Source organism: Mus musculus, chromosome 3 (assembly GCF_000001635.26).
Source record: "Mus musculus strain C57BL/6J chromosome 3, GRCm38.p6 C57BL/6J".
NCBI lineage: Eukaryota > Metazoa > Chordata > Mammalia > Rodentia > Muridae > Mus > Mus musculus.
Genome location: NC_000069.6, coordinates 141,854,928 through 141,867,748, shown reverse-complemented (window position 1 = coordinate 141,867,748; position 12,821 = coordinate 141,854,928). Strand labels below are relative to the sequence as shown.

Below are 12,821 nucleotides of genomic sequence, written 5' to 3'. Positions count from 1 at the left end.
TAACGCAAGCCAGGTATTACACTAAGTATTACATTAACTAAACCATCTGAATCTTCTAACCCCTTGAAGTATTGGGGAGAGATATTCCCATCTAAAGATAAAAAACTGTAGTATGGAGGCTATGACAGAATCAAGCTTTCTTATGAAACAGTAGGTGATCCTTCTTTGTCTCTCAGAGGGATCACCACTTGCCTGCAGAGTTCCCGGTTGTTCCTACTCCCAGGGAAGTTCGAGGGGCAGCATAGGTAGAAAAGTTCTATCTTGAAAGGGCTCCAGGTGCTCTTCTCCTCTCCACGGTGTCTTGAAGCATTTCCTTCCAGGGATATTCATGTTACTGTTCCCAAGTGCAGGTAATGACACACTAACACAAGACCCATATGAAGAATGGAAATGGGTTGATTGATAAGGATCGTCTCTTCGTGAGCCAAGACAAGCAGGCAAAATATTTGACAGCAAGAGAGGGTTACTGGGGGGGGGGGGGGGAAGGAAAATGCTGAATAATTCTAGCCTTAACTACAGCTCTGGATGGTAAATAAAACCTCCCTTAGGTCCTTGAGGTTTTGTTCCTGTCATAAGTCAGAAATGTAATAAGTACTAAAAGCATGGTCAGCAGTTCACAGTCTGAACTCTGTGTCTACATGAGAAGGGAAAGAGGAAGAGTCTTTGCAGAATTATTGCATAGATGCGAAAAAAAATTCTGGGTTCATGTACTGAAAATTCATTGTGATCTTGAGGTTAGATTTCATCTTAGTAGAGCAACATTCTCTTTGGATTCCTAAACATACAGAGTTGTCCTTAAAATTGAAAATAATAGTATAAGTTGTGTTTTCTGCAAAGGTTCCATTTTTTAGATGTATATGTAGGGCACAGAAGATAGAAGCTTAATAAAGTAACACAGGTAGACAGTTATAGACTTTTAATTTTAGGAACATATAGGTGTTTTTAACATTTATCCAGCAATATTTTCCAAACAATGTACTATTTGTCACTCCTTTTTGCAATGACTTTTTGGGTGCTACATCAGTAGTTGAAGCTCCTTTTTCCTGGACCACTAACAACAGTGCTGAACTGCATAATTAAAACAAAAAAAACTACTAATTTCTGATGGTTTTCATTTAGTCTTTTAAGATAAAGCCTACTTTTATTCGTATTTGAAGGTAGTGCGTGTTAAATACATATTCTAGACTGCTTAAAATATGTTATATCAGTGACCATTATCAGATTTGTCAAGATGTAAAGGTGTGTGGGTTAAAGTTTGCAGTAATTAATCCAAGCATTCTACACAACACTGCAAAGTACGTGCACTTTCAACTAACCTGTTAGTGTCCCAGCTCTTACCATTATGTAACTATTTGTGAGATAGTATCCTTGTTCATATTATTTGTCATAAGAACTCTGAATTATTTAAAACTGGATAGCATAGCAACATTGTCTTACAACCTCTAGTGATCTAAACAAACACAGGCACATAATATTTTAAAAAAATTTTAAATTTTTGAATTTTGAATGCAAGTGTGCATGTGCGAGTATGCATGAGTATGTATGCATGCATATGAGGATTGTTTTGTTTATGGGGTGATCAGAGCAAGAGGATTATATCACATATGATAAGCTATAAATGAGAATTGTGGGTAAAGGACATATTGGAATGCTTTATTCAAGTTTTTTTTGTCAAAATAATTAAAACAATCCCTGACAATGAATTAGAAATTGTTTCAGTCTTTAACGGGTAGCATCCATGAGAAGATTTGTAATGTCTGTCCTCTGATGTAATAGTTTTACATCTAAGAATGTCAAGTAGACCGTTACCATCAAAGAGGTGTATATTAGTCACATAACTGTATATACAATAGAAATTATGCATATAGCACACACTCTTAAATATATCACAACAGAAGGTTGATTTCTAGTTAGGATGTTTCTATGCAAAATACCATATCATCTTTGAAAATAACTCATTGTGGGAAATGTTCACAGTATATAAATAAAAATATCTGCCAACATAGTGGTCAATATTGTCATCTAGGCTAAAGTAGAATAATTCGAAGTTTGAAACCGTCTTGGTTATATAGTAATACTTTCCCTATAAAAGAGAGAAAAAAGAATCGAATTACACAATGATATAGTATCCTTTGGGAAATTCATTTTTGTTTACTGAAGTGTTACTATAATGCTGTATGTGTAGCTTTTGTCAGTAAACTGTTCAGGATGTAATGATTTCATCCAGTTTAGTCCTTTTTAAGATTTTCTTTCATGGAACATATCCTACTTTTTATTGTGTAAATGAAGATCTCCTGCCAAAACCTGAATTTGTCTTTTCTCTGCAGGGGAACAGCTGGGTGAATGTCTTCTCAGGCTGTCTGAAGTCATAGCTTATAGTCCCCCTTTCACAACTAAGTGCACCCATCACTTTCCCCAGAGCATGCTGTACCTATAATAACGTGGCTAACTCTGAGACTGTGAGACTGTTTAAATAGCCGTCAGCTACTGCACTCCCCCCACCCCCGAAAAAAATCACCTGGGATGATTGGTTTTAAAAAAGACGATATTGAAGATATTTTTGAATAAGTATTTCTGGGTTTGGTCTCGAAAAACATTCTAATTCACATGAAGCTTTTCTCAAGCTTGCTTTAAGCAAATCTGATTTGTCAAGAGCTTGAGTTCATGCAAAAGTGTACTGTATACTCATATCTATCTTTTTAATAGGATTTGAGGGATCCTTGTGTTTTGCATATATCAGAAAGCAACTTTGGATATAATGAATACAGAGTTGTTTTTGTTTCAGAAACCAGGTGAGAAGAGCCTGCAGACCCAGCCCCTGACTCTGAGGTGCATAGGACCTCAAGTTCTCATGTTAGGCTCAGGGACCCACCTGCTTCCCTTGTATTCTTTCTATGGGTTTATTCTGTGTCAGGTCAACTCCTTCCATAGAGGAGACTTGTGCTGTTGAATAAACATCTAGCTGAACGGATTCATCTACGCCTGACAGTATCATCAACAACCAATCATCATACATGCCGTTTTGAGTACATATGTGCTTTTTAATGCAACACATTATAGTTTTTCCCCATTTTACATTCCCCTATTTGATACATTTTTATTAAACGTTTGGAAAAAGAGTTTATCCCTTTTAAGTAAAACTATAAGTTGTTTTGTGGCTTTCTTTTTCAGATTTTGTTGATGGGCCCATACACCACAAGGCCTTGCTTATCTCTGTGACTGTCTGTAGTTTACTCTTGGTCCTCATTATTTTATTCTGTTACTTCAGGTAAGTATTGGATGTGTACATGGAGTTTCACACTCTTAGTGAGATTCCTATATGAATATTTTTTACTGTTCTTGCCTGCAAGCTTATTGCAGCATGACTTTCTTTGCCCCTAGATATTTTTTTTAAGATTTATTTATTATATGCAAGTACACTGTAGCTATCCTCAGACATCCCAGAAGAGCATGTCAGATCTCATTATGGATGGTTGTGAGCCACCATGTGGTTGCTGGGATTTGAACTCAGGACCTTAGGAAGAGCAGTCGTCGGTGCTCTTACCTGCTGAGCCATCTCTCCAGCCCTTGCCCCTAGATCTTAGGTTGATTTGAAAATATCTGTTGCTATTGATAGAGAATCACCCAACAAAGCTATAAATAGATGCCTGTCTCATTTCTGTTTCAGACATTACTCACTTAAAATTTTCATCTCTAAGGAAACACAGATAATTGGAAAATTTAGTGACTAGTTATGACTTAGGTTTGATAATAATTAAATTAAAAAAATATGGGAGTCAGAGTGCTTTCAGTAATTCCTTATTTCCTGACTACAAATTTCTCTAGTATTATAACTTTTATAGAGTAAACATTAAAATAAACTGAGTTTAGTTATATTTAAGTTTTTTAGTCAAGAACTTATTTTCTACTTTGTGAAATTTAAAGGTCTAAGTGTCCATACTATTTGAGCATCCAAATTTTAAACTGTAACATTCTATAGTACACCAATTAGTTAATTAAGATAAGTTATAGAAGACATTACATGTTAAATATTCCCATGTTTTAAGGTTTTATTTTTATGTCATGGTCATTGTATTGTCTTATATATCATTTTATGTAAAAGAGTTCCCTGACATACTTTAAAACAAGATAGATTTATTTATCTAGTTTTGTGCATCAGTGTTTTGCCTGTATGTGTGTCTATGTAAGAGTATTGGATACCCTGAAATTGGATTTACAGACAATTTTGAACTGCTATGTTTGTGCTGAGAATTGAACAAGGGTCGTCTGGAAAGGCAGCCAGTGCTCTTAACTGCTGAGCCATCTCTCCAGGCTCCCTGACAATCTTTAATAAATGAAAGAAAAAAGCCCTCACATATTTAAGTACTTAGGGAACTTTAAGGAAATGTTTCTAGGGAATGGATATTGGAGCTATTTGGAAATGCTAATGAGTATAGTCTGATTATATATAACATTTAAAACACAGAGAAAAATATCGTACATGACTGAGTGAGAAACCTCCCAAAGATAGCAAACAGCGTTTCATCTTGTGTTTATTGCTAAATTCCATGGTTAATATTTGTCTGCGGTGTTTTATATCTGCCAATGCATTTAAGGTTTTGAAATCATCTCCCTCGTCCACGCTTAGGTATAAAAGACAAGAAGCCCGACCTCGGTACAGCATTGGGCTGGAGCAGGACGAGACATACATTCCTCCTGGAGAGTCCCTGAGAGACTTGATCGAGCAGTCTCAGAGCTCGGGAAGTGGATCAGGCCTCCCTCTGCTGGTAGGAGAAGAATATAGCATGGGTCCCATGGAAAGGTGTTCTCAGACTGTCAGTTTCCCTTTCCTTACATAGGGCAGTAGACAAGGCTCAGTAACTGTCGTCGGATCTAAGATGTGGGGCTTCCTGATAACATGACGTGTTGAGGGTGAGATTATTGTTTCTTTTGAAACGTGTCTGTTTACCAGCCAGACCCTCAGACATCCTGATCAAAAGTGGATTAAGAGAAACAATACACGTGGGCCCTCTGCCCTCTGATTTTGGTGAGGATTGATTTCATGTCTGTGCGTTGACCTGGCTTTTGAAGGCAAAAGAATTACCATCAACCTCTGCAAAGGAAGAAGGCTTCATATCAGCTGGAGGGTGAGAGTGCAGGCTGAGAGGTCTGTCCTTTCCATCCAGAAGAGGCTACACTTCTGATAGCCAGCACTTGCAACTGTGAAGAGAACACGTTCCTTATCAAGACATTTGCTTGGCCAGGAAACGTATTTGATTCATTTCTAAACCACAAAGTAAGGTTGTTGGCATTAAGGATACAACTAATTTCAATGAAAACTAACTTCCTCAATGAACTTTGTTATTTTAGCAAGAGAGGCAGGGAGAAAATGTATGTGTGGGGGAGGGGGTGCGTACAGGTGCCGTGGCTTGCGGGAACTGGTTCTTCACCCTGTGGTGATGGAGGGTTGAACTCAGGCTTGGTGACAAGTGATTTCAGTTTGGGGGCATCTCACTAGCACCTTAGAAGGTCATGAAATTGACTCTCAGATCTCAGGCTCTGGTTCTGACTCGCATGTCTTCTTGTTTCATCTGACAATCTTGTATTTACCTTTGTCGTTAACAGCTTTAAGGTCAAACAGGAAACAATCTGTGCTCATGCAGCCATTTCAGTCATTATAAACAGAATGATAGGACTTAGGACTTTAAAAATTGTCCAGGTTCTGATGATCAAATAGTTTTTTTTAATTTTTATACTTTAATCTGTTAGTAGCAATTATAATTATTGTCATTTGTATCTCTGTAGCATTGTATTTTGTTTGTAAAGAAAAGTACGAATAGCAAAATCCACTTGGTACTAATGATTTTGATGCTCTGCTCTTGGGATTCTGACTGACTGGACCTCAGTATCTCCTAACTCATCTCACTGAGCTGCAGTTAGCTGTCTACAGTCTTTGGCTATGGCTTTTCATCTTTGCGGGGGAACAATCAGTCTAACCTTTCCCATTGTCTGTAGATTTTCTTTCTAGGCTTCATAGGGATATCATGTAAACTTCACCTGACTCCTGTCCTTTGTTCCTGCTCCCCTGCCTCTGGCCTGAGCCCTGCATAATGTCTGAACAGTTAAATATTCTCAAAATAAAACATGGTCCCTGTCTTCACGAATGTAACCATTGGGTGGAATATTTCTCTAGTTTACAGCTCAAGGTCTCCTTCACATAGGGTGTAGGGTGAGATTTCAGGCAGTTACCTCAGCTTAGAGTCTGGGTAGCTTCCATCATAGCGTTGTCTGTTTACTGCAAATGCTGCAGCTTCAGTGATGTGCCTTAAGGGATGGAGGATACGCCATTGTTTGCACTGCCTATCCTTTGGAGAGTCTCTCTGTTCTATTAAACAGGATGCTCAGTTGTTGTATAAAAAGTTATAAGGAGATTTTTTTTTTTACCATCTGCAGGGATTCTTTCTGTTTCTATATTCTATATCCTAGCCCACCACCAATGTTTGGCTTTTCTCTGGTTCTGCTTTTTATCACTGCAGCAAACTACTAGAGAAACTCAAATTCAAGGAGAAATTCTTAATTTTTATTTCATTTAATTTTTTTTCATTTAATTTACTGTTTTGATCATGTTTCCCCTGCCCATAACTTCTCTCAGATCTTCCCCACCTTCCTACTAACCAGACTTCATGTTCTTTCTCTTCTTCTTGTTCTTGCTCAGAACACAAAATAAACAAACAAACAAAAAAGAACAACAACAAAAACCTATTAATACAAAATACCCAAACAAAACAAAATCCCACACAAACAAATCATGGACTTGGTTCATTTGTTGGTCAACTCTCTGAGGCATAGGCTCTACCTATGGTTCATATACCCAATGATAGCCATTAGACAAAGATCAATTTTCCCTTTGCCAGTAGGTATCAGTTAGAAATAGTTTCTTGGTTGGTGCTGGGATCCTGTGTCAACCACTTCCTATCAGTGCTGGGATTTTGTGTGGCTTGAACTTGTGTAGGCCCTGTGCATGCTGCCATAGTTTCTGTGAATTTATGAGTGTATTAGTCCCATTGTGTCTTGAAGATGCTGTCTCTTTGGAATCACTCACTACCTTTGGACCTTACAATCAAACCACAGACAATCAAACCCTCTAACCTTGTAAGTTCAAACATAGAAAAATGAACAAAGAATGTCTGTGATATTTAATTACTATAACTGTGACTCTAAAAAGATATTGATTTCATGTGCATATACACATGCACAGACACAAATATACACAAATACTTGGTATAATTAGGGTGAATAAATATATATGGGAAAGATTTTACTAGACTTCATCCAAGAGTATTAACATTGGGCTGGCAAGATGGCTCAGTGGTTAGAAGTACTTCTGCTATTAGTCCTAATATTCTGAGTTTTATCCCCAGATCCAGTAAAAGGGCAGGGAGGACTCACTCCTGAAAGGTATCTTAAAACCACCACACAAATATCATAGCTCACATACATTGTGAGACATTCATTGTCTTCTAATCAACTCCCATTTCTTTGGGGTTGTGGTTGTACACTGAGGTGAAAGTGTACAGCAGAACAAAACTATTCATCTCCTGGATAGAACGAGAAACAAGAAATGGACAGTCCTATACTCCCCCTTGGGGGCACATACCCTATGGCCTACAGAGCTCTGACTAGACTCCATCTCTTAATTCTTCACACTTGAAACATGCTGGAGAACAAACTTTGAACAAATAGACCTTTGTGGGAAAACTTAAGATAGAAATTATAGCAACTGTTATAAAATTTCTCCACACACTCAACTTTTTAAAGAAATTATGAGTGTAATTGAGATTAAAAACAGGTATGCAGAAAGAGCAGAAACATTGGTAATATCAGAAGTTGAAATCTTTGTTTAAATTTCACACATATGTTCAGGTTCTTTGGTGATATAATCTCAAAATCTAAGTAAAATTTCGTTTCTCAGTCTAACTTAATGTCAGAATATCTTGGAGGTCTGCTGTTTCTGTCCCATGTAGCAATGCCATTGCTGTCAGGACATTCACTAGGGAAGACATCTTGTTTCTAGAAAAGCAACAGAGCCATTTTCCAGGCTGGATTCAGAGATTCACAGAGCAATGCTTGTAGCATCCGTAAGCTGGATACAGTATTTCTTTAATAATGGTGGCATTTTTCTTCTACGTATCAGGCTTAACTGCTTGGTGTCTAGCTCTCAGCTGCCTAGTCCTCTCAATGCTTCTGTCTTCTTGTAAGGGGAGTAGACACAGAGCCTACCTCGTAGAGAACTTCTTGTAAGGGGAGTAGACACAGAGCCTACCTCGTAGAGAACTTCTTGTAAGGGGAGTAGACACAGAGCCTACCTCGTAGAGAACGCCTAACTCTGAGAGGGGAGAGCTGCTTTATGCGTTGACTTGTTTGATTGTTTCTACCTCACTTTCTGCTTCCTGGACCACTAGCAGTTCTCTCAGTTTTGACATCTTACTTGAGTACTGATTTCCTTCTGTTGGTCATGGCATTAGCAGTGCTAGGAAGAAACTCAGACATCTTTAGTTAATATTATCTCTCATCCTGGAACCACAGAACAATCCTTACTAAGAGATCTACAGAATAGTGTCCATATCCGAATTCTTAGAATCTGTCATGGAGTCAGGCAGGAGGGATTTAGGCTGCTAGCGCACGGACTAGGAAACAGGAGTGGTTATGTGGGTTGCTTTATCACAATTGAATATTCCTAGAAATTAAAAAAAACAAGAAGTAAAGCTTTTGATGTATAACTACGAAGAGGAGTTTGTATCTGTTATGGTAAGATTTTTTTTAGCATACATGTACTATGTAGATTAGGATGGCCTTCAACTCACATTCTACATACTTACTTTCCTGGTGGACCTCCCAATTTGGATGCACCAAGTTCTTTCTGTCTTCTTTCTTGATTCTATGAATAACCTGCAGTAGTTGGTCCTTTTAGCCAGGGAACCATTGATCCAGTACAGACGGTATGTATCTCACGCAGACTGTCACTTACATTCCATACCACTTAACGCAAAGGTTTCCCTTTGTTTCTATGAACTCTTTGTAATTCTTCATATTTTTTTATAAATTATTAAATGAACTTTCTCTCCAGCTTGTTAACTCTCTTGTACCACTTCTACCATTTAAACTGCTCTTTTCCGTCTATATTTTGTATTCTTTACTGTGACAAATATCTCTTTCTCTTCAAGTACACAATTTTCTACTTTCTCACCATGCTTGTTTAGTCTGCATTTAGTTTCTGTTTCTTAAACAGTCCCTGTAGCTATTTGGCATTCTACTACTATAGAATTCTAAAAATGTCACTAATAATCTAAAGGGATTCAAGTCAGTGGTCATTTTCTTTTTATTTTGTTTCGAATGAGCTCTCAATTCCCCTCATCCCTTCCTTTTATTGTCTTTCTCTGTTCATCTTCACTCTAGCAGTTTGTTGTTGTTTTGTGTGCTTGTTTTTGTTTTGTTTTTGTCTTGCTTTTTTTTTTTTTTTTTTTTTTTTTTGGTTTTTGGTTTTTGGTGTTTGGTTTTTAGAGACAGGAATCCTCTGTATAACAGCCCTGGCTGCTCTGGAGCTCACATTGTAGATCAGGCTGGCCTGAAACTCCCAGAGATCGCCCTGCCAATGCCTCCCAAGTGCTGGGATTAGAGGTGTGCACCATCATGCCTGGTCACCTTAGAAGGGAGGTTTTGTAAATTTCCTTGTGGGTCCAATAATTGTCTTATTTAACAGATCCAAGATTTGTTATGTGTGTGTGTTGGCGGGGGAGACTTTCTTCAGAATACTTAATAAATCATTATATCAGTGGAACACGTTGGTCTATCAAGTAGGAGTTACTGTGAAACCAGTTTTTTGTTTTTTTTTTTTCTATGAAGGTTGCAATAGACAGAATAGAACATCTAATACTTGAAAGCAGTATTTGATGATTTAACATAGACAATCATCCATCTGAAATACATTTGAAAGAGAACAGTAATAATGAATAAATACAAATAACTTGTGTGTATAAGGAATAACATTGACTACATATTTTTATAGGTAGTTATCTTCCCCCCTCCCGCCCCCAGCTCCCTAATGCCCAGAGGAAAGCTTAAACAGCTGTGTAGTTCTGTGAATATACTAATGAAGTGTTTGGGTCTTACCAGGTCCAAAGGACAATAGCTAAGCAAATTCAGATGGTGAAGCAGATTGGAAAAGGCCGCTATGGCGAGGTGTGGATGGGAAAGTGGCGTGGAGAAAAGGTGGCTGTGAAAGTGTTCTTCACCACGGAGGAAGCCAGCTGGTTCCGAGAGACTGAGATATATCAGACGGTCCTGATGCGGCATGAGAATATTCTGGGTGAGTCACAGTCTACACTGCGTATGTGGGCTTTCCTCACAGTCTTCTGTCTTCCTCTGCACATCTGCATATGAACTCATCTGTCTAGACGTGTTACAGATGTTAGCTTTCTTTTTGGCCTGAGCCCCAGAGCTCATGAGCCTCTGATGGGGACCTCACAGGAGGCATGACTAAGGTACTTCTGTGGATGGGACAGGGGCTGGAAATGTTATACTCTCCAATGATATTTTTTTTTCTTCAGAAACAGGAAGTACAACCGAAATCCTAGAATTTCTCAAGGTTTCTTAGGGATTTGAAGGAGCATATTTGGATTTAAATGTTGTGAGAAGTTATAGACATTTTATTTGCAGCGTTTATTTGTAGCAAGAGTTTATGCTGAGAATCAATTTCCCTTTCCTTCCCTCAGGCTAGATATGATCTGCCTGAGTGGATTCAGCCAGCGACCATCAAGCCTTCCATTCAACATGTTATGTTTGTAACTGTGATTCCATAGGATTTCTGTACCAGGGATCAAGAAGTGGCTTCAGATCAAAACTCATTCATTCATTCATATATATATATATATATATATATATATATATATATATATATATGTATATCTTTTCAATTTTAACACTATCAAGGGCAGATTCAGAAAACTGGGCAAGACGCTAAATCAAAGACATCTGGAAAAGAAGGATGAATATTTCAGCATACGAACGGTACCTCATTCTGTCTAGGAAACATTAATCTTTTTTTTTTCTCTTTTGCGTTTCAGGGTTCATTGCTGCAGATATCAAAGGGACTGGGTCCTGGACTCAGTTGTACCTCATCACAGACTATCATGAAAACGGCTCCCTTTATGACTATCTGAAATCCACCACCTTAGACGCAAAGTCCATGCTGAAGCTAGCCTACTCCTCTGTCAGCGGCCTATGCCATTTACACACGGAAATCTTTAGCACTCAAGGCAAGCCAGCAATCGCCCATCGAGACTTGAAAAGTAAAAACATCCTGGTGAAGAAAAATGGAACTTGCTGCATAGCAGACCTGGGCTTGGCTGTCAAGTTCATTAGGTTAGTATATGAGTCAACAGACACACATTCTGAGGGTATTTTTGAGTGTTCTAGTTACTTCCCACAGCTCTGACCTATGATAATTCAGTGGTTGATCAACATCATAATTTCAACTTTATTGGAGAGAAACATGTCACGATATTCTTGGTAAGGACCATTTGTTTGGGTCAGTCCTTTTGTTTCTGTTCTCATCAGTGACATAATAATTCTTGTCAATTATTCTATACAGCAACACAGCTGTATAGAAAAGAGGCAGTTAATGTCCGTGCGAGGTGATTTTGTGTCAAGTTAACACAAACTACAGTTATTTTGGAAGAAGGAACCTCAATTGAGAAAATGTTTCAACAGGATTGGTTTGTGGACCAATTCTTTTACTTTTCTTTCTTCTTGATTGATTGATTGATATGGATGGGTCTAGCTCACTGTGGGTGGTGTCACCCCTGGTCTTGGGTACTAAGAAATCAGGCTGAGTTAGCCATGGTGAACAAGGCAGTAAGCAGCATCCTTCCATGGCTTCTGCATCAGTTATTGCTTCCAGGTTCCTACCTTGTCTTCCTGCCTTGCCTTTTTTGTTTAGTCTTACAAGCTATAAGATGGAATAAGCCCTTTCCTTCCAGAGTTTCTTTGGGTCAGTGATGTTTTATAACAGATACAGAGATCCGGGCTAAGACAATGCCCCGAGAAACTGCATCAGAATTCTGCATGACATTTGTAAGCATGGAGAGGATTCAATAAGAACCAGCAGCTGAGTGGAGACGAACCAGCAGCTGAATGGTGCCAAAGACCGTGTTTTGTGTGTGGTGCAGGAGGTATTACTTCATAAATGTTTGTGAAATACTGTACACCAGGGAACAAAGCAGCTGATATCCAGTGATGTTAGAGAATATTGCCGCTGGACACACATACTTGAACTTACTGGTGACGGTGTGCAGAACATGCAGGCTCCTTGGTATGTTGGAACCCCTGCACAGTGAGGAGGTTTCACATTCAGGAGCTGGGACTCTGTCTCTTTCTCTTTAATCAGTGTGTCTTCTTTTATCTAAGACATGCATCCTACCATGTAACCTACACAGAATCCCAAACTGAAAACGTTATTGTTTGTAATTACAAATCTTATTCTTGTAACTCAGTTGCCAAGTTCTCTAGTGTGAACTTTGTAGGTTACAACATCTTGTTGCCATGGGAGAAGGTTGGACACAGCAGGTGCAGATGCTTTAGAGGAAACGACTCCTCTAGTCTGAAAAGAAAGGAATGTTTATTTGGGTGAATAAATCTTTGCATAACTAGCTACCTATAGAATACTCAGTCTAGGCTGACCCGCTTGTGAATATCTTCCAAAGAACATTCAACAATGTGTAGAGAAGGGCATGAGGAAGAGCTGGGGTGAAGATTACAAGAAAGGACTAATGAGTTTCCATTTT

General features: G+C 38.5%; 1 protein-coding gene across 12 annotated transcripts in view; it reads left to right on the top strand.

The window, feature by feature from the left end:
* Bmpr1b (bone morphogenetic protein receptor, type 1B) overlaps positions 1-12,821 on the top strand; it is a 332,451-nt gene that overhangs the window by 301,837 nt on the left and 17,793 nt on the right. For all 12 annotated transcript variants that reach the window (XM_006500940.4, XM_006500942.2, XM_006500939.4 and 9 more), the window contains 4 exons: positions 3,172-3,268; positions 4,628-4,766; positions 10,153-10,345; positions 11,103-11,400. In XM_006500940.4, coding sequence (XP_006501003.1) covers positions 3,172-3,268; positions 4,628-4,766; positions 10,153-10,345; positions 11,103-11,400 — 727 coding nt within the window. The remainder of the gene's footprint in view (positions 1-3,171; positions 3,269-4,627; positions 4,767-10,152; positions 10,346-11,102; positions 11,401-12,821) is intronic.